Below are 26,746 nucleotides of genomic sequence, written 5' to 3' on the forward strand. Positions count from 1 at the left end.
ATATGCAACATTTTTGGCAATATAATGTTTTATTATTTCAAGAAAGGTAAAAACACAACTGAAATGCAAAGAAAGATTTTTATAGTGTTTGGAGAATGTGCTGTGACTGATGGAATGTGTTGAGAGTTGTTTTACGAAGTTTTGTGCTAGAGATTTTTTGCTGGACAATACACCATGGTCTTATAGACCAATTGAAGTTGATAGCAATCAAATCAAGACATTTAGAACAATCAGTGTTCTGCCACACGGGAGATACCCAACATACTCAAAATATCCAAGTCAGTGAAGTTATTGGTGAAAATGAAAAATATGTCTTTTATTTTACAGGAAAAACCATATGGACTTTTTGGCCAATTCAGTAAGTTTTTCTCAGTAAACCTATTCTATAATTAAACAATGTATCACTAGTGGTGTGTGTCTCCTTGCCCTGTGGACAACATTAAGGTGTTTTGGACTTTAAGGCAAGAGTGAATGGGGATTTAGTTAGGAGACTATTGCAGGAGGCCAACTGAGAGGTTATAGTGACTTGGGCTAGGATGGTAAAGAAATGCAGAGTAGAAAGATTCCAGACATTTAGGAGATATAACCAACCAGCTTTGGTAATTAGGATGTGAAAAATAAGAAAGAATGATTTCTGGGTTTTGAGCATGAAGAGCTAGATGAATGGAGGTGCTCTATATTGAAACAGATACTACTGGAAGATAAGAAAGATATGCAGTCAGCCTTTGAACCAGTATAGCTTCTGAGGCATCACTTCAAGTGCAAATATTGGGAAAATGGTTCAAGAGAGGAATAATTTTTGTGTACAAATAGTAATTTACCAATATGATAAGATTTACAACAAAAATATGAAATGAGAAGAAAAAAGAAGGCCCAAAACAAAGATTTGAGGAGCACCAACATTTAAGGATCAACTAGAGGAGGATAAACTAGCAAAGGAAACTGAGAAAGAAAAGAATAAAAGGAAAATCTAAAAAATATAGTATCAATTCCAGCTGTATATATTTGATATAGTATCAAATATAGTATCAAGATGGCCACAGAGTAGGTAGAAGCTACACTCATCTGCTTTTGGCCCCAAACCAAATTTACAGCTAAATTATAGAGCATGATTGCTGTTTAATTTATTCACCCTGAAGAACCAACTGAAGGCTAGCTGAACTGAAACATTATAACCAAGGATTCTCAGAAGAAGCTACATAAAGACTGGTAAGAAGGGTGGAGATGTGGAAAGTGCTGGGTCCTGCACCCAGGTGCAGTGACTGAAAAACTGGAGGGATATTGTGGCTGAAAACCTCCCTCCCTTCCAGAGCATGGGGTCTCAACTTCATGCAGGGATCCCCAACCCAGAGCAACAGAGATGGAAAAAGGGGCCTGCATAGTATTTGGTAGGGGAAATCAGTGGGGATTCAGTCTGCCTGGAAAACTCAGATGCCACCTTCCAGGGGCAAGCATTCCTATTGTTACAGCCCAGCCTGGGGAGTACACTGCCTGGTCTCTGACTGCAGGCAATGTCACTCTGCTATACTCAGGTCCTGCAGAGAGGGCTGCGGGCTGTACCCTGCAGTGACTTTGGAGGCCCTCATTTTTCTGAGGAGGCTTTTGGTGGGCTACGAAACTGTGGCTTTGAAAAGAGAACTGGTCTTCCATACCTTGAGCACACAGCTGGCTACCCCGGCCCCTCACCTGTTGAATTACTGGGCCAGCTCCATCCTTCTGAGATCAGCCACGCAAGAGGACCACAGTGCTGACTAGAGCTGGGATTTTTGGAGCATGTCTCCCTGGGAAGCTTTTGTTTTTGTTTTTTTGTTATTGTTGTTGTTGTTTTGTTTTTTTGAATGATCTTTTTTTTTTAAAGATTTTATTTATTTTTTTAGAGAGGGGAGGGAGGGAGAGAGAGAGAGAGACATCAATGTGCGGTTGCTGGGGGTCATGGCCTGCAACCCAGGAATGTACCCTGGCTGGGAATCGAACCTGGGACACTTTGGTTCCCAGCCCGTGCTCAATCCACTGAGCTACGCCAGCCAGGGCTGGGAAGCTTTTGTTTGGGAACCATAAAGGCAGGTGCTAGGGTACGTGGCTATATCGTAGGAGAGGCCACTCCTACCTCCCCTGTGATCTCAGTCTTCACTACCCCAGGATGAGGAAGTGCCATCCCCCACTCCTGCTGGATTGCAGGCACCACTCTCAAAGAGAACTGTTTGCATCAGGCTTGCCAAGCCTCAGATACTGTGGGCTCAGTTCCGAGGCTGGAAAGGAAGAACAGTTAAGAGCTGGGATATTCAGATTTTGAGAACCTCAGAGGCCATTGTTTGGGGCTGAGATGAACTGCTTAGCCCCCTTCTGTGGGCTGGGCCAGTGTCACCCTCTAATGGGAGACTCTTTTGATTTGTCCTGAGCCCAATGGCTCTGCCCTGTTGAACTTTCTCCTTCAGAGGAGATGGCTGGCTGCATACAATCTGAACCTGCATGGTGTCCCTTCTAGGGAAACTAGAGTTGGAGACTCTGGCAGTGAATGAGTGTCCACTTTGCCTTCACTAAGCACATGACTACATGACCCTCAAATAGGGGACCTACTAACCCTGTCCTCCTGACTCCAGTTGCCCCATCTTACCAAGCTCACAACCTGTGGAATGGCCTGTGGTTTTGGCCAGCCTGGGTCCACTCTACAGTCTTTCTTCAGAAAGTTCTAGAGAAATCCCAGGCAAAACCTCAGGGGAAGAGAGTCAATGATAGGTGGAGGCAGACCTCAGGGAGTCTTGACCCTTTTACAGATCTGCCCCCAACTCTAAACTGGAGGAAGCTGACCATTATACATAGATTGGCCCCTCCCATATATAGCTAGGCCCTGTAGATACAGATGTGAACAGTGTGGTAGCTCCAGACAGGTAGCCCAAGGCCATGTACACACTGCCTGACATGAATGTGTACCTGAACCTCACCCAAGTGGACCCAGAACCAACACAACCAGTAGTTGGCTTCACAACACACTAGAGCTTGACCCAACTAGCTATACATAAGTGGCATACCAAAAGATGGATTCTGGCAAGCACCAGACTCTGCTGAAAAAATTCTGCCTCTGTGGACAGCCCCTGCACATTGTCTCATACATGGTGGTGAAGGTTTACCCTTATAGTTGGCCACCCTGAAGGATTAACTCTGACCACAAAAGAACCAACAACATTCAAGACTCAACTGTCACAGTTGTACATAACCCACAAGAAACATTTCTGGAGCACAGAGCTCAGATCAGCTGAAGGATTGTGCCCATGAGCCGAACGAGACACCTTCATCATAAAGTTACAATAACAAGTTTGGGAGTTACAGCAGATCTGCCTAACACACAGAGACAAATGGGGAGACAAAGAAATATGACCTAAATGAAAAAAACTAGAGAAATCCTCAGAAAAAGAATTACATGAAATGGAATCAACCAAGAGAAGAGATGCAAAGTATAAAACAGTGGTTATAAGGATACTCCAAGGACCTTAGGGAAAGAATGGGTGATCTCAGTGAGAACTTAAAGAGATAGTAAGCATTAAAAAGGACATTGAAATCATTAAAAAAAAGCCAGTCATAAATGAAGAATACACTAGAGGGAATCAACAGCAGGTTAGCTGAAGCACAGGATCAGATCAGTGATTTAGAGGACAAGATAACAGTAAGCATCCCAGCAGAGCACCAAAAAGAAAAGAGGCCCTGACTGGTATGTCTTAGTTGGTTAGAGCATTGTCCTGTAAACTGAGAGGTCACAGGTTTGATTCCTGGTCAGGGCACATGCCAGGGTTGTTGGTTCAGTCCCTGGTCAGGGGTGTGTGAGAGGCAACCAATCAGTGTTTCTGTCTCACATCAGTGTTCCTCTCCCTTTCTCTCTCTCCCTCTTTTCTGCTCTTCTTAAAATCAGTGAGCATGTCCTCAGGTAAAGCTTAAAACAAGAGAAAGAGAATGAGAGAAGTTTTACAAATGAGGAAAGTTAAGGGATCTCTGGGACAACATCAGGGGTAACAACATCCACATCATAGGGATACCAGAAAGAGAAGAGAATAAAAAGGGATAGAGACCCTGTTTGAAGAAATAATGGCTGAAAAGTTCCCTCACCTGGTGAAGGAAAAAGTCACACAAGTTCAGGAAACACAGAGAATCCAAATCAAGATAAACAAAAAGAGGCCTGCACCAAGACACATAATAATTAAAATGCCAAAGGTTAAAGACAAAGAGAGAAACTTAAGAGCAGCAAGAGAGAGACAGTTACCTACAAGGCAGCTTCCATAAGACTGTCAGCTGATTTCTCAACAGAAACTCCAGGCCAGAAGGGATTGGCAAGAAGTAAACAAAGTGATGAAAAAGTGATGACCTATAGCTAAGATTATGCTATTCAGCAAGGCTATCATTTAGAATGTAAAATTGAAGGCAAAATAAAGAACTTCTTAGACAAAAAAAAAAAAAAAAAACAAGCCTAAGGAGTTTATTACCATGAAGCCAGTATTGCAAGAATGTTAAAGGGCCTGCATTAAGAAGACATATAGAGGAACATAAGTATAAATAATAAAATGGCAATAAATAAGTACCTATCAATAATAATCTTAAATGTAAATGGATTAAATGTTCCAATCAAAAGACATAGGGTAGCCAAATAAATAAGAAAACATGACCTATATAGGAGGTCTGTCTGAAAAATGTCCATCCATTGTTAATATAATGAGAATGGTTTGCATGATATCCATGTAACCTGGCAGCCAGGGAGGTGCCCTAGAATGCCCATGTATGACCAATGACACCTACTTCACTATATTAGTCAGTGGGATGATAGACGCTCTTGAGTGAGCATGTGTACTGTGTGGCCATCACATTCAAAATGAGCAAGTAGAGCAATTAATCTGCATCAAGTTTTGCATTAAGCTTGAACATTCCTTTGCAGAAACATCCTATTCAGATGATTCAGAGGACTTTTGGGGATGACCTAATAAGTGCAGCACAAATAAGTGTGGCACAAATGCTTTAAAGATGGTTGAGAATCTGTTGAAAGTGATCCATGTTCTGGAAGGCTGAACACAGGAAAAGTTAAGAGACCTCTTGGACAACATCCAGGACAACAAGCAGAACCCAAGAACGCTAAACCTATATGGGCTTCAATCACAAAGATCAGTGACTGACAATGCAAGAACTAGAAGCTGATCTGGGAATTCCAAAAACCGTGTCCAAGATTTTGACACAGGATCTTGGCATGAAACATGGTGTGGCAAAATTTGTTCTGCAGTTTCTGCTACCAAAGGAAAAGGAATATCATGCTGCAGTTTCTAATGACTTGATTCAAACCACTACCAATGAACCAGATTTCCTCAAGAAAGACATAACGGAAGATGGATCATGGGTCTGTGACTATGATCTGGAAATGAAGGCTCCATTGTCCCAATGGAAGTCACCTGGTTCTCCACACCTGAAGAAGGTGCAGCAAAGTCACAGCAAGGTCAAGACCATGTTAACTGTGTTTTTTATTGGGAAGGTGTTGTCCATCACATGTATGACCCTTCAGGCCAAATAATTAATAAGGAGTATTATCTCAATGTTCTCTGTTGATCAAGAGATGCAATACAATGAAAACAGCTGCAGCTATGGGCAACTGGTGATTGGCAACCTCATCACAACAGTGCACCCACTCATGCATCATGTCTCCTGCAGAGTTTTTTGGCACCCTGTGACATTTGGCTTTTCCCAAAACTAAAAATCACCTTTGAAAGGGAAGAGATTTCAGATCATTGATGAGATTCAGATTCAGAAAAATGTGATAGGGCAGCTAATGGAGATTGGGAGAATTGTGTGAGGTCCCATGGTGCCTACTTTGCAGTGACCTTAAATGACACACTGTATTGGAGGATTTAATTGATATTTACAGAACATTTCATCCCAAAGCAGCAGAATATACATTCTTCTCAAGTGCACATGGAATATTCTCAAAGGTAGGTCACATGTTAAATCACAAAATAAGTCTTAACAAATTGAAGAAGATTGAAATCATATCAAGCACCTTCTCTGACTACAATGGTATGAAACTAGAAATCAAGTACAATTTAAAAACTGGAAAACATTCAAACATCTGCACTAAATAGCATGTTATTGAACAATAAAATGGATTAAAATGAGATAAAAGGAGAAGTAAAAAATTACCTGGAAACAGTGAAAATGAACACAAAAGAAATCAGCAAAAGCTGGGTGGGATAGGGCCTCAGGGAACCACCAGGATGGGACAAACTGTGAGCCATGTTGATGGAGTCTCAGATATAGTGTCCAGCTGCTGGTTCTGTAGCTCTCTGGGGGAGGACTCAGAAAACAAACAATGACCTCTGCCAGCACTTCTGTCTGGAGAAAGCTGCCCCTCAGCTCTCGCCCTGATGCTGGACAATTCAGTTCCTCCTAATATGTCTTTGATGTCTTTCAGTCTGCAGCTTCTGTGCTAGAGCTCAGAGGAAGTGAGTCCAAGCAAGTCTGTGAATGGGCCCTTTAAGAGAAACTGCCTGGGACTCCAGAAGTTATGGAAACTTATCTTCCTGGCACTAGAACCCTGGGCTGGGGGGGCCAGTATAAGGCTGGGACCCTTCACTCCTGAGATATGCCTTCTGATTTTTATGTGCCACACGAGGTTGTGGGGGCAGCCCATTCTGCATCTCTCCCCCTCCTACCAGTCTCATTGTGGTTTCTTCTCTAATTCTGTAGTTGTAGGACTTCCATTCAGCTTGATTTCTGACAGTTCTGAATGATGGTTTTTCTACAGTTTAGTTTAATTTGGATGCAGTTGTGTTGGGTGAGCCGTGTTTACTTTTGCTGCCATCTTGAACAAAAGTCCAACTATTTTGACATTATACTGTGTTGCGTGGGTCACCGGCCAGCAGTGATCACGGAACACTGTGGATGGCTCGACGAAAACACACAAGAAAAAATATGCACGGAGACAAACTAGTTTCTGTGGAGAAGTAGGGATGAAATGGCCACCCCCTCTAGTGGGGAGTACGCCGATTTACCGTCCATACCTGCTTTTATTGGGCTCATTTTGCATAATAATTCAGGTAAAGTACAGTACTCATTAGGGGGAAGTAAGGAACCATAGAAAACAAGGAAATCTGAGGGTCTATTTTGAGTGGGGTAAAAGAGCCGTAAGACTTCCTCCTAGGACCCTTCTCATTCAACTGAGAGCATTCTAAACAAAGAAGGTTTCACAGTAATTTACATATTCTTTCTTAGGCCTGATCACCTGGGGAATCCGCCTTTTTCAGCACAGAGCTGCACCACCCTGTCATTGTTTCAGGCTTAGGTGGAGCAAGGGAACTAAGGCAACCAAGAGATAAGGAGATTTCCTCCCAGACATGAGAACTCAGGCTATGTCAAAGCCGAGGAGCGAGGGTCCATCACCCCCTTTTGCTGCAGCCCCCCAAGTCCTTCTTTTGGGGGGCCTCCCAAAGTGATCATGCCTGTCTTAGGTTGTTCCCCCCTTGGGGAATCTTACCCATCTTTGGCTAACCGACCAAGCTTTTTGGAGTTCAGTTATGAATAAAGCAGCAGAAGCAGCATTCCTGCCAGGGAGATAAGCTTTTGTCTCCTTGCTGGCTTATGGTTCCAAGGGCGTTCCCTTAGCCTTAGCCTAGGTGGGGGTTTCAGCTTCTGATACCAGTCAGGGCGGTTCCCAACAATACTGTTCTTCTCTTTTTGTTTATACTTCAATTTGTTTAAACACAAATATTTTTCTTTCAAATAAATCTCAGTACCATTGTTGCTTCTAACAAAATTAACTATCATTTTTAATATCATCTAATACCCAGTCCATATTCAGAGTTCTCATTTTCTCCATGTAGATTTATGGTTGGTTTGTTCAAACCAGGATCTAATCAAGGACAATGCATTAAATTTGGTGAAATAACTCCATTTTAATATGATGCAAATCTTGTGTTTTCCAGGGATCTTATGAGGCTTTGGGCTATTTATTTATGCTTCATTAGAATCCTTTCCATTCTATATTCTTCATCCCCTTTGAACTATAATTCCAATAGAAGACTCTTTAAATAAGACACTGCTTTACTTGTGGCTGAGTACCCAGTGAGTACATTGTTTAGAAGAGTCAGAGACACTTCTCATTGATCCAGTGACTGATTAACTGTATTTACAATAGAATTTACAACACTTCTTTGGTGCTTGCTGTAGAACAAGAAGCCCTGAAGGAATACTTAATAAAATTTAGGAAGGAATTCCTCCAAAATAGTATCCATTTGCTTAACAAGGAAGTAGAATGGGAGATTGTTCCCTTGTTCTGTTAAACCTGTTAAGCATTAAAACTGTTATTCTCTACCACTCATTCTTGGATTGTTAGAATATCTGTATTTCTTTATGAACTTAAGTGCCAGGAAATCTGTGACCTAATAATGGTACAAGTAAGGAAAAGACTAGAAAGCTGCTTTTTCAAATAAGATTAGGCTACATTTAATACTACAGTAGGTCTTCATAATGCCTTTTAACATTTCATTCCTGAAGAACTCTTAGATTTTAGGGACATTTTATGCATTCACATTTAATGATCACTTCCCATCTGACTGTCCCTGTGAGCTCTTTGGAATACCTGTGGTACAAACACAGTTCATCCCACAGAATTCAGATATACTTTCAACCAAAAAAAATTTAGTATCTGGATAGAGTTCTTTCTACTACAGGTAAATGGTATCTGTAACTAGGGACCTATAGTAATAATAAATTGGCAATCAGTCATAAATGTCTACAGATTTATTATTTTATTATTGGGACTTATTTTTTATTAGAATTTGCAGAAAGGATCTTTATGCTTTCTGGTACCCATATCACATCATATGCCATTGTCATCTCAGGACCAAGACCAACAAGGAAGAATTCCATGTTGTCAGCACAAAAAGGATTACTCAGGAAAGGTCATTTCCAGCATCTTTTATTGGTTGTATCAGTTTTCTTAGGAATTTACTAAACTCTAACTTGTGTGTAAAAACTTTTGTCATCTAAAGTCTTTTGGAACTTTAGAGGTTTATGAGCTGTGGATTTTTGTTTGACCAGAGGGGATGTATATGTCTGTTATAACATTCTCCAGTACTATACTTTTGTTCTAACTCCTATCTCTAGACGTTGGATAGAGACAAGACAAATTCTCTTTTAGGTTAGAATTTTTGGTGCTCTCTATACACGAAAGCATTAGAAAGTATAGATATTTCTGAAACTTGTATTTGGAAAGAGTATTCTCCATTTATTTACTTTACCTTTCCATCTCCATAGACTTTTTTTCCCTGCAGACTTTTTATTAGGCCTTCTGCCATTGAAGAGTAACAGTGGATATGTTAAATCAAATTGACTCGCCCCTCCTGTATAATGTCTGCCAATCAACCTCACATTTTCCAACTATCTAACACAGTAAGACCTATGGTTTTGATTGCACGTTTTCTCTCACCTTTACCTTTCTCTGACAGATACCTTTACTTCCAGTTGAAAAGTCCTCTTTAAAAAAAAAGATTTTATTTATTTATTTTTAGAGAGAAAGGAAGGGAGGGAAACATCAATGTATGGTTGCCTCTCACGTGCCCCCTGTTGGGGACCTGGCCTACAGTCCAGGCATGTGCCCTGACTGGGGATGGAACCAGCAACCCTTTGGTTCACAGGCCAGCACTCAATCCACTGAGCCACACCAGCCAGGGTAAAAAGTCCTCTTATCATTCCTAGCTGTGTGGTTTACTATTCCTAAACTCTGAACAAGTACTTTATGCGGTTTCCTCCATTATTGGAAAGTAATCCAGTCCAGCTTCTGTGGTTATTCATTTTGATAGTACTCCCTTTGAATCCTTGATTAAACTATTCATCCATCATCTGTCCATTGGCAGGAAATACATATATCCCCAATTTCTGCTCACTTATGTTACTTTGCTCCACATACTTCCTCCTAATCTTGTACAATTAAATTGGATAGATCATCATGGCAAATCCACATTATGTATGTTATTCTCTGAAGACCTGTGTTTTTTAATCAGCATACCTAAAGTAGGACCTGAAAGCAGCAGGAGGAGACCCTAGTGAGAGAACAGATGCTCTCGGGGCCATTCCAGTCATTCTAGATAGTGAAATGACATTTTACGCAGGCAGGAAATTTGACAGTATAAAAATGAGTTGTGAATAAACTACCTTTTTCATAGAAACATTCTGTTTTGCCTCTTATACTATCCATATGATCATGACTATTAGATTCTTATATATACATATATAATTCTGTATCTAAGATCTAGTTATTGAATACTGTTTTATTTTTATGATCCACCTCCACTTTTCCAATACTTTCTGCTTGCTCTGAAGTAGGATAAACTACTAATTCCTTGGCCTTTGTCTAGATAACCTAGCTTCTAGGTCTTTGGTTTATATAATGACATGTGCATAGCTCTATACTGTCATGACTTCCTCTCGAACATTCCTTTTCTTTTCTTTTTTTAAAAAATATTTTATTGATTATGCTATTACAGTTGTCCCATTCCCCCCTTCTCTCCCCTCCACTCTGTACCCCCTCTCCCACCCATGTTCCCCCCTTTAGTTCATGTCCATGTGTCATACTTGTGAGTTCTTCATCTTTTCCCATACTATTTCCCATACTATTCTTGCCCTCCCCCTATCTATTTTCAACCTACATTCTATGCTTATTCTCTATACCTTTTCCCCCTCTCTCCTCCTCCCACCGCCCTGCTGCTAACCCTCCATGTGCCCTCCATTTCTGTGGTTCTGTTCCTGTTCTAGTTGTTTACTTAGTTTCTTTTGGTTTTGCTTTAGGTGTGGTTGTTAATAATTGTGAGTTTGTTGTCCTTTTACTATACATGTCTTTTCTTTCTTTTCTTAGATAAGTCCCTTTAGCATTTCATAAAATAAGGGCTTGGTGATGATGAACTCCTTTAATTTGACCTTATCTGAAAAGCACTTTATCTTCCCTTCCATTCTAAATGAGAGCTTTGCTGGATAGAGCAATCTGGGATGTAGGTCCTTGTCTTTCATGACTTGGAATATTTCTTTCCAGCCCCTTCTTGCCTGTAAGGTCTCTTTGGAGAAATCAGCTGACAGTCTGATGGGAACTCCTTTGTAGGTTACTGTCCCCTTATCTCTTGCTGCTTCTAGGATTCTCTCCTTCGTTTTGACCTTGGCTAATGTAATTATGATGTGCCTTGGTGTGTTTCTTCTTGGGTCCAACTTCTTTGGGGCTCTCTGAGCTTCTTGGATTTCTTGGAAGACTGTTCCCTTTGCCAGATTGGGGAAGTTCTCCTTTATTATTTGTTCAAATAACTTTTCCACTTGTTGCTCCTTCCCTTCTGGTACCCCTATAATTCGGATATTGGAACGTTTAAAGGTGTTCTGGATGCTCTTAAGCTTTTCCTCGATTTTTTGAATTCTTATTTCATCATGCTTTCCTGCTTGGTTGATTCTATCTTCCTTCTGGTCCACTGTATTGTTTTGAGACTCAGATTCCTTCCTTTCACTATTGGCTCTCCTCCGAGTACCTTCCTGCATCTCTTTTATGGTAACCTGCATCCTTTCATCTAAATTGCACCCAAAGTCAACCAATTCCGTGAGCTTTCTGATCACCAGTGTTTTGAACTGTGCATCTGATAGATTGGCTATTTCTTGGTCGCTCAAAAGGATGAGTCCTGGGGGATTGATCTGTTCTGTTGGAAACATATCTTATGTCTTTCCCTGTCTCTCCTTTTTTTTTTTTTTTCAGGGCTGGTCGCTCTTGTTATGGTAGGGGGCGGAGCCTTAGGTGTTCACTGAGGCTGGGCACCCCAGTCACTAGATTGTGATGTTATATGTGGGGGCAGGGGTGGGAGTGGGGATGGGAGGGAACAATGGCAGTAGTTCTGTTCTCTTGGGCTCAGACACTTCTTTGGGATCCTGGGCCGCGATCTCTGCCCTGGTCCACAGTCACTGCCTCACTGGGTCCCCCAGCTGCAGCTTGTGTACTCAGGGATCACCGCTGCGTTCTTGCTCCCCGGATGACTGTCACACCGATTTTGCGCCAAATTTTCCCTGACCTCCGCGCCAGTCCCGCGCCCACCCGGCTCGTCATCCCCTACCAGTCTGGATGTACGGGTCTACTTCAACTTCTTGGCTGTCTGACTTCCATTCAGATAAATCCTCTGACAGTTCTGAGTGATATTCTGTCTGTAAATTATTGTTGTTCTAATCTTGGTTGTGCAAGGAGGTATGGTGCGTCCACCTATTCCTCCATCTTTCTGTAAGTCTCTGAACATCCCTTTTCCATATCAAGTTTATATCCATATCATAACTGTTTTTTCTACTACCTCTTGGTTTCAAATTACTGGCGTCTCTTTGGAGTGTATTCAAAACCAAGTTTTTGTTTGCTTTTTTACTTTACATTTAGGGATTAGCAGTGAAGTGTAGTATAGAAGGAGATACAGCTCTAGATATGTACCAAAGCCATGATAAAGAAATAGATTTCTCCATTCTCTTTTCTCTTTGACTAAGACTATGGTGGGATTTTTTTCCACAGAAGGCTATATTTAAATAAAAATTCATTTAATTTAGTTATTTTTAATGATATTTTTTTTTTAGAGAGAGGGGAAGGGAGAGAGAAAGAGAGGGAGAGAAGCATCGATGCGTGAGTGAAACATCGGTTACCTCTTGCACGTGGACCAACTGGTTCGCAACCCAGGCTTGTACTCTGACCAGGAATCAAACAAGCAACCTCTTGCTTCGTGGGGCAACACTCAACCTACTGTGCCATATCAGCCAGGGCTTAATTTAGTGATCCTCAAAAGGTGGTTGATGCATCAAATATTGTCATTTTCTTTTAAATTTTCTTTTAGCCCTGGCTGGCACGGCTCAGTGGATTGAGTGCTGGCCTGCCAAACAAAAGATTGCTGGTTTGATTCCCTGTCAGGGTGCATGCCTGGGTTGCGGACTGGGTCCCCATTTGGGGGCAAACAAAAGGCAACCAATTGATGTTTCTGTCCCTCTCTTTCTCCCTCCCTTCTCCTCTCTCTGAAAATAAATAAATAAAATCTTAGGGAAAAAAATGGCTAATAGTCTTAAATTTATTTTTTAAAATAATAATACATTTTCTTTTTTAAATAGGTGCAAGGAATAGAGAAATGTGGAAACAGAGTAAGGAAAGTGATAAATCCCATAGTACAGGCAGAGAGATTTTTCATTTTCTCTTAACTAGGAGGAGACAGATACAGTAACTGAGATAAGTAGATGATAATCATGAATATAATATCTTATATTCATTAAGTACCGTGTGTTTGCATTATGCTAAGCACTTTATATTCACTGTCTCATTTAATTTTCATGACTGTGAATATTATTACTCCCTATTACAACTGAGAGAACAGGCTTAAAGGCCCCAAGTTAGTTGTCCAAGGCCACTCAGCTTGTAAGCAGCACCAATCTAACTTCAAGTTCACATTCTCAACAGCTCTGCCTCTCTAGGTAGATCTATTTGTGGATGAAATTTATGTTTGTTAAGGAGGAATAAAGTTCATCTTTCAATTCATAAAATAACCTAGAAATTTTCAGATCTGTCTATATATCACTTCATAAGAAAAGAAAACTAAAGTTCAAAGATATTAAGTAATCCAAATAGTTAACCAAAAATATTCAGGTAGTGCTTTCCTCTGTATTTTAAAGGCTGGAATTACTTATTTTTATTACATTTACCAAGTTTAATTTTATCCATTTACAAATTGTAATGATATTGTCATTATGTTATTCATACTCTATACACAACTTATTTATTAAGATATTACCAGTTTTCTGTTGTTATTCAGTTGCCTCATTTTAAAAACTATAAAATTATCTGTTTTTATCATTTTTATATAATTTATACATTTTATACATGAATAAATAATTTAAGAATTTAATACATGCATCCTATATTACTTATTTTTTATGAAATTAGTATTTTAGAGACTGGTGAGTAAGATTAGAAGGAAGAGTAGGGCTTAGAAAAGAAAGCTTTGACTAGATAGTGTAGCAAAAGTGATGGTGTATAAAAAAGCAAAAAGTATTCTTGATAGTAATTTAACTGTAGACTCTCAGGAAAAGTGGGCCAAAGGTGTTTAATATTAAATGAATAAATACTTTCCTATTCTATACTACAGTTATATAAAAGACTATTGAGTAATAATCAGCACTGTTAACAGTGGACCATTTACAGATGGTTTTGATAAATGTCAAGATCTAAAAGAGGAAGAAATTGAGGCTGATGGTCCTTGAGAGGACACGTCAGTTATACCAGGAATAGGATACCTTTTTAGATAAGAAATATATAAATATTCACATGCTCTGGATGATAATAGCTTTAATAGAAACCATCATAGAAATTACCCATCCTAAAGTATCATTTAGAGAAAAACTATTGATAAGATTGTGGTTCCTCCCCTAGCACACAGCCAATCAAATATGATTTACATAAAATAAATTATAAAGCCTAGATATGGTATAATGTAATGGTATGTTGAAATATATTGTGATAAGTGTAAACAGAAGAGTCAGATCTATTCAGTAGAAAATTGGCTGGAAAGGACTTTGTTTTGTTAAATTATTCTAGGACAAGGTAGATTCTAACTGGGTATTAAAAATATGTTACAATAGATCATGAGGACCATGGCTCTGGCCCTCAAAAAGCTTGAAATGTATTAAGGAATAATTAACTAAGCAGAGAACTACAATTCAGTGTATAAAGTGCTAGTACCAAACTAAGCTGAAACTATTATTTTCTATGATATGAATCCTCAAGCACTTAGTAGCATAGTGCTGAGCATATGATAGGCATTCAGGTATTTGATGAATTGAAACATACCTGATTTTTTTAAAAAATGTATTAACCTGGACTTAAATTTTGCTTGAAACAATGTCTTTAAACTTTATTATCAAAATATTTTTCTTTGTGAATACTTTTCATGCTGCTATAATAATTTCAATGACTATATAAATCAATCAATATCTACAGCTAACTCTTGAATGTAACTGGTAGTAGACAGCAGGCAAGACTTTGTACATTAGGAAGAGCCATGTCCCTCAGTAAACCCATAATAAATGTTCACAAATAATTATTTAATTTTTAAAGCTTCAGAATTAATTCAATAATTTCTCTACCTACACTGTCAAACTCTTTAAATGAATTTCTTATTCTTAATTATTAAGATTAATTGTGATGATAAGATAGAACATGAAAAGTATGATTTTTGTGGAATAATAAACACTGTATTAACAGTAGGAACTCTGAACAAGTAAATGAGAGTCATATCCTTGGCAAATCTGAAGAAAAATGGCTTACAGTTCTTATGTGATATACTAGGGACACTTTACACATGATTGGAGTTAGAACTAAAGCATATGAAAAATTAGAGTTCAATGCTAAATTCTTTGGCAATGACTAAGGGCCAAAAATACAGAGATTAAATTAAAACACATAGTCTAGAGAATGGGGCAGCAAAACACAAGCATGGTATAGTATGATTCAGTGCTACAGTAGAAATAGGTACAAAGTACTGTTGGTGTATGAAGGAAGAGCAGCTAATGGTACAGAGAAAGGAAAAATTGGTATGAATTGGATTAGTCATATAGGCTTATGACTATAGGCAATGTGATACTATTTTAGTGTAACTCTGCTTTATTTGTTACCTGTATATTCTTCAGGAAATTTGGCACCTAGGTTTTAGAGAAGGAAAATAGGAAAATATTTTTGCTTCAAAAAATGTGGTAAAATATTTAATAACATAAATAACATAATATTTCACCAATGTAAATGTAACTACATTTGGACTGTAAGACGCACCCCCATTTTCCTCCCAAATTTGGGGGATAACGTGCATCCTACAGTTCGAAAAATACGGTAATTGGTTTTAATTAACTTAACAGTCCTTTTTCTTTTGTTATTTCTTATTAAGGGTCTATTGTATTTGCTGGTAACAGACCAGGGGTTTCTTACAGAAGAAAAAGTTGTTTGGGAAAGCCTACACAATGTTGATGGTGATGGAAATTTCTGTGACTCAGAATTTCATCTGCGGCCTCCTTCAGATCCTGAAACTGTATACAGAGGACAACAAGATCAAATAGATCAGGTAAATTTGTTTTGTCTTCTTTATTTTGTTTAAAATGCTCATTCCTTTGAAATATAAATTTAGTTATCCAAAACTTTTGAAGTAAAGATTTATTCATTAATATACTTGTAAAATTTTCCTGACACTTCCTAAATAGGTAAGTGATCATTCTATATGTACATTAATAACGTACTTTGGTTCAGAAGACCAAATCATATGGAGCTGTGACAGTCATGGTAAAGAGTTTGAATTTTATTTCAGTTGTAGTAGGGAAGATAGTCCAAGTATACCACATAGACGTGACATGATCTACTTCACCTTGAAAAAAAAATTTTTATTTACTTATTTTTAGACAAAGGGGTGGCAGGGTGGGGAGAAAAGGACAGAAACATCAATCAGTTGCCTCTCACACCGCCCCCCCACCCCGACTGGGGACCTGGCCTGCAACCCAGGCAAGTGCCCCGACCAGGAATCAAAATAGCAACCCTTTAGCTTATGGGGCAACACCCAAGGCACGTAGCCACACCAGTCAGGGCTGCTTCACCTTTTTGAAAGGTTGCTAGGTGGCCCTGGCTGGGTGGCTCAGTTGGTGGTAGCATGGGGCACATGCACAAGGTAGCCAATTGATGTTTCTCTCTCACACTGATGTTTCTCTCTCTCTCCCACTTCTCCCTCTGGGATCAGTGGGCATGTCCTTGGGTGAGATTAAAAATGAAGGAAGGAGCCCTGGCTGGTGTAGCTCAGTGGATTGAGCTCGGGCTTCAAACCAAAGCATTGCAGATTCGATTCCCAGTCAGGGCACATGCCTGGGTTGCAGGCCATGGCCCCCAGCAACCGTACATTGATGTTTCTCTCTCTCTCTTTCTTCCTCCCTTCCCTCTCTAAAAAATAAATAAGTAAAATCTTTAAAAAAAATGAAGGAAGGAAAGGAGGGAGGGAGGGAGGGAGGGAGATAGAAAGGTTGGTTGCTAGATGGAGACTACAGAGGAAGGACACAGGTATAATAAGTAGAGACTAGTAGTCCAAGCAAGAAGGGATGATGCTTAGCCTTGGGTGGTGGAGATGAAGAGACAAGTACATACTTGGGATATATTTTGGCTAATCAGAAAATGTAGAAAAGAGGGAGTCTTGAAGATAGCGTGCAATGGGTAAAGTGCAGGTGGGTATTCTAAGCCTTAGAGTCCAAGTTAAGGAAGAGCAGATTAGTGAGTAGAATATCTATTTAGAACTGAGACATAAGATTTTTGCCTGCAACAGGTGAGCAGGCTTGCCACCACAATGTTTATTACTAGAAGTATAACGGTGATGTGACTTCTCCAACTGAGGCTGAAATATTGTTATGTTAAATGGTTAACCCATGTTTTGCTAATGACAATTTAAGTTCATAGAGACTGCATTCATTTAGCCAATATTCATTGAGCAATATATTCTTGGCACTATAACTAGGTCCTGGAGACAGAAAGATAAATCATTTGATTTTGCCCTCAAAGATTCTGCAGTTCTAGCAGAAGAGGCAGTTATTTGACCAAGTAATACTATATGTTGTTATATAATAGCAATTTGAATAGCAAAGAATGAATGCACAGAAGAATACTTGATTCAAACAAATGTCAGTATTTCTAGGACTTTTGGCTTTCCTTTGACAGTCGTACAAATAAACATACTCATTTTGTTTCAGAAGCTGTATAGGGGCATTGTTTTTTAAATATCAGTTAAGAGAAAATTTAAACAATTGTTCTAATCATTATATGTACAAGATACTGGAGCAGAGAGAATGAAGGTAAAGCAACAGATTGCCACAGGAGGTCCAGTTGTAAGGTACTGAGACTATATACACCCACACACAAATGCAGTAGCAAGGAAGGAATGGATTTAAGACCAGGGGACTTGGCAAAGAGCAGAGTTTGAAGAATTGAGGACAAAATTTGAAGGACAAATTCTTGGTTTCAGTAAGATGGTCATACTAGATAGTACGAGGACTTCACACAACATACCCTATGCAATTTTTTTTTTATTATTTTGTGGAGGTGCACAGAGGAGTCAAGTTTCACTTGACACTAATTCTTAGTGAAAGTGGGTGTTAAGTTAGGTAATATAACTTTTGACCAAAGAGGTACCACTTTTTCTCACAAGAAATAATCTGCATGTGTATATGTGAGGGAGAGACAGTGGTTAAGTAATTGAGTATGACTGTATAGTGGACAACTCCATTGACTTTAAAAATCTTGTTTTGGAAGAATTTTAATAAATAATTTTGAGGAATTTATATTATTTTTTTTAAACAGAAGATTTTCATGCCCTGGCTGGTGTGGCTTAGTGGATTGGGTTCCGGCCTGCAAACCAAAAGGTCGCTGGTTCAATTCCCAGTTAGGGCACCCTGGGTTGCAGGCCAGGTCCACAGTAGGGGGCACATGAGAGGCAATCATACAGTGATGTTTCTCTCCCTTTCTGCTTCCCTTCCCTTCTCTCTAAAAATAAATAAAAATAATTTTAAAAATAAACAAGATTTTTGTTATATTAAATGGAAAAGAAAACAGCTTACAATAATTTTTAGGGACTAGGAAATGTGCTTGAATTTGTATATGAATGTAAAAAAACTGGGTGGATATATATTAACAGTAGTTATCTCTATGTCATTATATGGTAATTTTGACTTTCTTGTAGTTTCATATTTTGTGCTAATTTTCTACAGACTTTTTTTTGTAAACAGGGGAAACATTTTTAAAACTTTCTCAAATGCCTTATATACTGTTTCTAGAAAGAATTTCAAATGAATTCCAAAAATATTTAGAACAATGACAGCATCACTGAAATAAGTTCATATTCCCAAACAGAAATACTTAGATAACTTTGGTTTTTACATTTAAGCTCTGATATGTGTTTTAGAAGCCATTCTTACAGTTTTTTAGATATAACCTCTATGTTTACACTTACTAGTTTTTGGGTAAAGTCTCATAGCTAAAGATGGTTATAATTTAATTTCTTAGGACTATCTTATGGCATTGTCTTTACAACAAGAACAGCAGAGCCAAGAGATCAATTGGGAACAAATACCTGAAGGAATCAGTGATTTGGAACTGGCAAAGAAACTCCAAGAAGAAGAGGATAGACGGGCTTCTCAATATTATCAGGAACAGGAACAAGCAGCAGCCGCTGCTGCTTCTGCTTCCGTTTCTACACAGGCTCAGGTAAAACTAGTGTTCTTATTCTTAAACATAATGATCACTGTAACTATAAAGACATTCATGCTGAGGTAATTTTTTCATTAGGTGTTGACTCAAATACTCAAATGCAATTATATTAGCATTTTAGCAGCCATTAGATTTTATAACATTATTCTATTTTTTTATTATCTTAATGTTTTTCTCATTTAGTGAAGTTGTATTTCCTAAGGTTCTGATGACAAGATTTTTCAAATTTATTTTTTAAGTTACTGAATAACTGCAAAGAATAAATCAATTTAAATAGTCTTTTTGTCAATTAGAAGACAGTATGAGGTACAATGGAAAGAATGTAGACTTCTGAGCCAGATAGATTTGGATTTGCATTTTCTGCAACCCCTTAGACAAAGCCCTCTGCCTCTTAGCCTCATTTGTCCTGTCTGTAAAATAGAAGATAACTATTAGGTTGTGGTTGAGAACAACTAAACCCAGTGTCTGACATGTACTAAGTATCCTACAAAGGTTAGCAATTTCCCACTTTTTACTTTTCCTAGTTGAATGTTTTAAGCACTGAAAATGTGACTATTAAGTGGGTTTCTATATGTTAACTCTCACTGCATTAATGTTTTTTAAAAATCCCATGTTTAACTGTACCTTGCAAGAATTGGTCCCTTGATTTGTGTGTACAAGAAAGCAAGTTGCCCTTTAAGAGCTGATGAAGATTTAAATACAGAGGTCTCCAGTAAAATACATATCTATTTCTAGTTCAAATATTGACTACCGCAAGCTTAAAAGTGAAGACCTACCATTTATGATTAGCTTTTCATTTGAAACTGTCTCTTGTTTCACCAGATACACTTATTCCACATTCTGTTTACAGCATTTTTGTTCTCCTTTTAAAATCTGTTTATTATGGTACTTACTGTGGTCTTGGAGAACTATTGTAGTTTACCAAATGGTATCATTTTCATTAACTTTTCTCTAAACTTCATCATAAATTGAGGCTTCAGGCAGTATAATGGTACAGATGTTATTTATTGTTTGAAGTTCTATTTACTTAGGCTAATAGATACATTAATTGTATCTATCCAGAGTGGTAGAGGCAACTACTTAGATACCATGTAACAATAAGAAGTCTATACACCAGTAGCTTCTTTTTCCATTAATGAGTCTTTTCATTCATGTGGTTTTTCTTTCTAGATAACTATGATTAAGTACCTTAGAAAAGTTACAGTAATTTCTTCCTGTTTATTTTTCCTAAAGCAAAGCCAGCCAGCACAAGCCTCTCCATCAAGTGGAAAACAATCTGGAAATAGTGAACGTAAACGAAAGGAACCTCGAGAAAAAGATAAAGAAAAAGAAAAGGAAAAAAATAGCTGTGTTATTTTGTAACAAGTGTTGGATTCTTTTGGAACCATCTACATTTCTTGAGAAACAAAACCACAGGAGGAAAGAAAAACCGATAAATACCGTCTGTGCCTGATTTCCCAATGGATTTTGTTCATGTTTTTCAGGGGAAAGGTTGTTACTTAGCTACAATCAGACTTTTTCAAGTCACACGTACACTCTTTATGAGCTGGAGTTTCATGTTACAAGTTGGAAATGCTGTGTGTTGTCATTCATGAAAAGTACTGCACTTGTAGCCAAAAAAGCAAATCACAGCAAACTTTGTGTCATAGTGACATTCATAACTCCTATCAGTTAGTAAGCTATTTTATCTTCTGTTCTAACAGTGAATGGAGGTAGTTGATTTTGTCTGATCCCTTCCTGAAAGCTAAATATTAGCACAATAGTTTCTGAAAATTAATTTTTTCAATGTTAAATTATGATCTAATCCACAAGAAACCAGGGGTTTAATGTAGGGGTTGAAAAATTTAAAAAAGACAAAAAATAACAGGAATAAATAACTCTTAATTGTTTATCGGACTAGTTCAGCCCTTGAACAGCTTTACCTTTCTTTAGGAATGTACATTTTAGATATCATCATGAGAAATGATCATGGAGCTTGGATTTAATTAGATAGAAAAAGTAAAGATTTGTATTTCTTTTCTAGTAGCAAAAAATTACATAACACTAATCTCATCAAAACCAGATATTGACTTTGTAGTGTTGTAAAATTTTGAGGAATTTTGAAATCTTTAACATAGGTAACTTGGACCACAGTTACTATTTCCTGATAGTGTAGTGAGAGTAAGAAGGAAACCACAGTGGATGCTAGGCTTTGTATATATGGGGATGGAGAAAAGAAAATGGTTCAATGTCTACCTTTTTCTAGAATTACCTTGAACCTTAAAATTTAAATCATGTTTATTTGGTAGAAAATTAAGTATACTTACTAAAACTAACAAAAAAGCACATTTCTGAAAGAAAGTTAGAGATAATCTCTGAGTCTAGTAAAAAAGAATTAATAAAAATCTGTTGGAGGAATTTATATAAAAGCAATCAGATTTTTTAACTTATGGGAACCAAATAAAACTGTAACATCTTGTAGCATTTGTAGGACTCAAAAAGAATATTTATTGAACTTAATCATGAGGCAACACATATATTCCTGTATTTCTAGGTATAGTTTGGAAAACAATCCTTAATAGTCCCTTTTTATATGCTTTATATTTAAAAGTTTGTTTTAGTCGTTTTTGAAACAGCTGTTGCTGCTGCAAGTAGTTATGTGATTTACATTCTAAGCCTCAGTAAATTTGTTTAAGAGCATCAGTCTAACTTGAGCATCCACTTGGAGAATGTTGTTTGTGGTCTCGGATGACAATAGACTACCAAAAAATATGGTCTAAATGTCCTTAATGTTCTCTGTGATCTAAGACAAGTTATAGGATTAGTCTACATGTAAAAAGTAAAGTCTTATTTATGGAAGGAATTATTCAAGGGAAAAATCCAGGGTCAAGCTGTATTTTTTATGTCTTATGTATTGCATGTCTATTTATGTTACACCTTTTGTTATTTCTTCAAATTTCCTGTGCTAGCATGATAAACATCAGAGAACCTGTTTGGGATATAAAACTTTGATGTAAAATATTTGGTGAGTCTTGATAATAACACAGAACATGCGTACATTGGTAAAGTGATCAAATGTACTACAGAAGTCTCTGTTGGCTCAAATAAGTTGACGTTAGTCCAGGTTTACTCTTGATATCACTCTGGTTGAAGGAGGAAGCTAAAACCTCAGGGTTTGTTTTTCCCAGAACAGATAGTAGTGATAGTGCATTATATTTTAATAAGAAAAAATGAAACAATAAATTCCTGAGAAATCTTACAAAGCATATTTGAGGCATATTTTCCCATAATTATATACTTATCTATTTATTACCCTCAAAAAATGTATATGTAGAAGCTATTCTTCTGTTATTTGCTACTGTTGTCTTACTTTGTTCCAAAGGTAATACTGCCATTCTCCATTCCCTCTGGAAATAAAAAAATAACTCACTCAAAAGCAGCAGTGCTATCAGATAAGTAGATGTCAATGTATACTTATAGAAAGTAATTAAAATATGTAATGTGTTTGTTCATTTAACCTTTTTCTATGTTGTATTTCCAAGTCAGATTTTCTTACATTCCTAGAATGTTTGATATACCAAGAGTAATAATGATAAAGTGTTTGCTTTGATTACTATGGGGGAAAAATTAAATGTTCAATTCTATTAAAACAAAGAAATTTCTCAGAGATACTGGTTTCCAATCCTTGGAGATTATAAAGGATTTAGAGCTATTGTGTCTTTATTTTCTTAAATTTTTCTCAAGGCAACACATTATATTCAGACATTTCATTGCTAGTTTGGGTACATTGGAATTTGGTAGTGGTATATCAAACTCTTTCCTCCATAGTATTTTGCAGTACTTGAAAATTGTTACCTGTATGCTGCTAGCAGCAGTTAGGAGTCAAACATTTTTGGTTTTAATATTCATTGGCTAGATTAGGGGCACATTTGCACCAACCAGTCACCATTACAGCTAGTAAGAGAGATACATGAATGAATGAAATGATCACTACAATTGCACATACTTTCACAATCTGTTCCTTAAGGTTAGTGACCAGTCTTTATTAACAATATGAATTGTTTTCATACCTAATACCACTAAATCAATAATGCCATGATTCACAATAGATTATCAGCATTTAAAAGCACTTACTGTATATTTCTGAAGCAAGGATCCATGAGTTTAATTAGATTCTCAAAGGAATCTGAGAATTTTCCTCAAATTTAAGAGTCAACATTTTAGGCATACAAAGACTAAGCTGTTTGAGGTGGCTAAAATTGGCAGTGGCTGCTTCCTATAGTATGCTGGTCCATTGTGCTTAGGTAAGGTAACCGCTATGTTTCTAGGTGTCAGGTTGGCTGAATGAGGCATAGATTGAAGTTTAGGATTAGGCATTGGAATATAGTTTCATTGCCTCACATTTTTAGTATTTGACTACTTATCCCTTATTATGTTTTGAATTCTTCCTCATCCTTCTTGATCTGAGTTTTGATTAAGCAAGTTAGAGTCAGAGATTACTTGACTGAACCCAACGTTAACCACAAAAACTTATTTTAATGAATCACCACTTCAGCTCCATAAGAGACAGAAGATCCTGAGAGAAAAGGACTAGAAGTCAAATAGATATTTAAGGAAAGGATTATTGTGGTCCCTATATTAATGTAGGCATCCATTAATATGTATGCAGAAAAATTGAGGCAAGAATTTCCAGAACTGTCCTCAAACAATCTCACTTATTTAAAAAAGTTCTTTTAGAAAGCAAAACAAACTTTCCTATTCAATATACCAGTTATTTTTAATGTGACGAAAAGCTGTGGGCTTTACCAATCACACATTGTTTGAGCATATAACTTAAACTATAGTTGTAAGTTATGTTTGCTAGAATAAGATGGAGGCATTAAGATAGTTACATTTTAATGAATTGGATGTGTGGAATTCCTAATCATACCTAAAAACCTGGCTTTTATCTTGCCATGGTAAAATTTCTGTGCCTCTATTTACTCTAAATATATAAATGACAGTTTTTTAGTGCTTTGCACCCCTGAATAAAGGGCATAGTAGAAGCACAAAGTATTACCTAAAGAATTATAAATATTGCACAGCTTTTGTTCTTGAAAGTCAGGTTTTCCCCAATGACTATTTCTTAAGCCAGTTTTTTAATGCTATCATAATCTGTAGAATTACCTGTGTCTTTGAGTATGGCATCATCTCTTCCCAAAATGTATTTTACAGTTCTTTTGTGCTCTGTGGACTATAGGGTCAAAACCAAGAGTATTTGGGGAGAATAAAAAGCACTAAGATTGTATTTTTTCCAGTACCTTTCATATATATAAATATTTAGATTCTCTGCCTTTTCCTCCATGGAACAAAGTATAATGGTATCAGGTTATCAGTACCATATATGTAAACTTTATTACATGGATGGAATACATTTAGATCTCTCAATTACTGCCATTTTCAGGGCGATTTAAATTCTTTTTTAGTATGTTATTTGATAATGTGCATTGTAATTTTTTTTTTTTTTTTGGAAAATGACTGAGAATGGTGAAGGAACTCATTAGAATCAGAGTTCTTAGGTTCTCTGGTAATTTTTTTCTTAAACTTTATTTATTTTTAGAGAGAGGGGAAGGAGAGAGAGAAAGAGAGATACATTGATTGGTTGCCTCTCACACACCCCCTCACTGAGGACCTGGCCCACAGCCCAGGCTTGTGCCCTGGCTGGGAATCAAACTGACAACCCTTTGGTTTGCAGGCCGGCACACATTCTGCTGAGCCACACTAGCCAGGGCAGGTTCTCCGGTAATTTAGTGTCTTTTTTTTTATGATGTCAAACACCTGTGAAGCTTTTGGGAAAACATGAAGAATTGAGGTTACTGTTCTTGGTGACACTATAAAACAAACTAAAATTTAAAATAGAAGGCTTCCTGAACAAAATAAATTGCAAAATACAGATAATGGAGTCTAAATGACATATTGCAAGACCCAGATAAATTTAACTTTGAAGATCTATCTAAATTTTTATTAATGCATGTATTTGACTTAATCCTGTTTCTGCTTTTAGTAATTTGAATTTAATGAATTGATATGCATACATATTTTTATGTGAAGGATTCTAGTTTCTAATTTCACATCTATCTCAAAAACATTAAACTCAAGAACAGGGTAAAAGTAACTACAGCCTCAAGTTCAGCTTCATGCTATTTTTCTGAGAAAGGAAGAAATTGAGATTTGTCTGCCTAGAACAGATGTTTTTTAGGGCATGGTACTATCCCAGATACGGTGTTGAAATCCCATAGCAGAAATACAAAACCTAAGCTTTAAACCACAGTAGATTAAAGAAAAAAAATACTGTTTTTCTACAAAAAATCTACTTTATCAGATATTCCAAGAATTTCCTCAAATCATGTAGTAATTTGTCACCAATAACTAAGAACATTATATCCATCCTTCCTGTAATGTCCTGCTTTGGAATGTAGGGATGCCTCCTGGATAGAAAATGCACAAAGAAAAAATTTTCTAAAGGTGATCCTGGCTTCATTGGCTTTAGTAGCTACAACTTTAAACAGGAAGTCAGGAAATTAAATCGCCCTTGTAAATTCCAAGTCAGTGACCTGCCCAAGTGAACATTATAACTGACTGCTGAGCAGTTCTAGCCAATGGGATGTATTTTAAGACTAAGGGTGTCATTTAATCTTTGAAAAGATTAAATGTCCTGTGTGTCTCTCAAATTTGTCAGATGTTGTTCCTTTTTACATCTTATGTGAAATAATCATTTTTTCCAGAGTATATAGTAGGATATCTAAACTTTACAGATTTTTAAAAATGAGGATTTGAAAAGCTTCCAGTGGTTTTTGCTACAATGCTTTATCTTCCTCAATAAAATGACAACTGTTGTTTTCACAGATCTGCACATCACAAGTAAGACAATATGATAGAAGACTGATGTATGATTGCTACACAACAGTCAGCAAAAGGAATAATCTTCACTTGTGAAACTTCAGAGAAACCCTGAAAGTCATTTCCTAACATTAGTGCATGTGAGTTTTTTTCTCCTTGAATTGTGCAGAACAATTGAATTGTGGCGCATATTAGGGGGAGTAGCAAGTGAAATGTTGTAAAGACTGTAGAGAAAGTGATCTTGAAATATAGCAAGAAGAAGAAACAAGTTTCTTTCCTCTACTTTACTGTCAGATTAATTGGGTCAAGAAGTTGCTATGAAATGTCAGAGATCTCTGTGCCTGGCCGAGACTGGCCCACTGAAACAAGGTTCTCAAAGAGTTTAAACATACAGTGTATGAGTGCCTATTTTTTCTTTTTTTTTTACTATCTTAATGACCTTCCTACTTCTGAGATAATTCATCTGTTTTGCTTTATGACCAGCTTTTGACCATTCTTAATTTCAGTTTAAGAATAATAGCAACCCTAGAGCTGATAGAACACTGAAATACATTTTTTTTTAATAGACAGCATAAAACACCTACTGAACTTAGGACTGAATTG

The 26,746-nt window shown here is 37.3% G+C and overlaps 1 protein-coding gene across 1 annotated transcript in view; it reads left to right on the forward strand.

The window, feature by feature from the left end:
• Window positions 1–26,383, forward strand: part of MINDY2 (MINDY lysine 48 deubiquitinase 2) — an 87,649-nt gene extending 61,266 nt beyond the window's left edge. Inside the window, 3 exon segments of the mRNA XM_028505615.2 lie at window positions 15,942–16,115; window positions 19,082–19,282; window positions 20,519–26,383. Of these exon segments, the coding sequence (XP_028361416.1) occupies window positions 15,942–16,115; window positions 19,082–19,282; window positions 20,519–20,647 (504 nt within the window). The 3' untranslated portion in view covers window positions 20,648–26,383.
• Window positions 26,384–26,746: the final 363 nt, after the last annotated feature.

This window comes from Phyllostomus discolor, chromosome 1, assembly GCF_004126475.2.
Source record: "Phyllostomus discolor isolate MPI-MPIP mPhyDis1 chromosome 1, mPhyDis1.pri.v3, whole genome shotgun sequence".
In the NCBI taxonomy this organism is placed as follows: Eukaryota; Metazoa; Chordata; class Mammalia; order Chiroptera; family Phyllostomidae; genus Phyllostomus; species Phyllostomus discolor.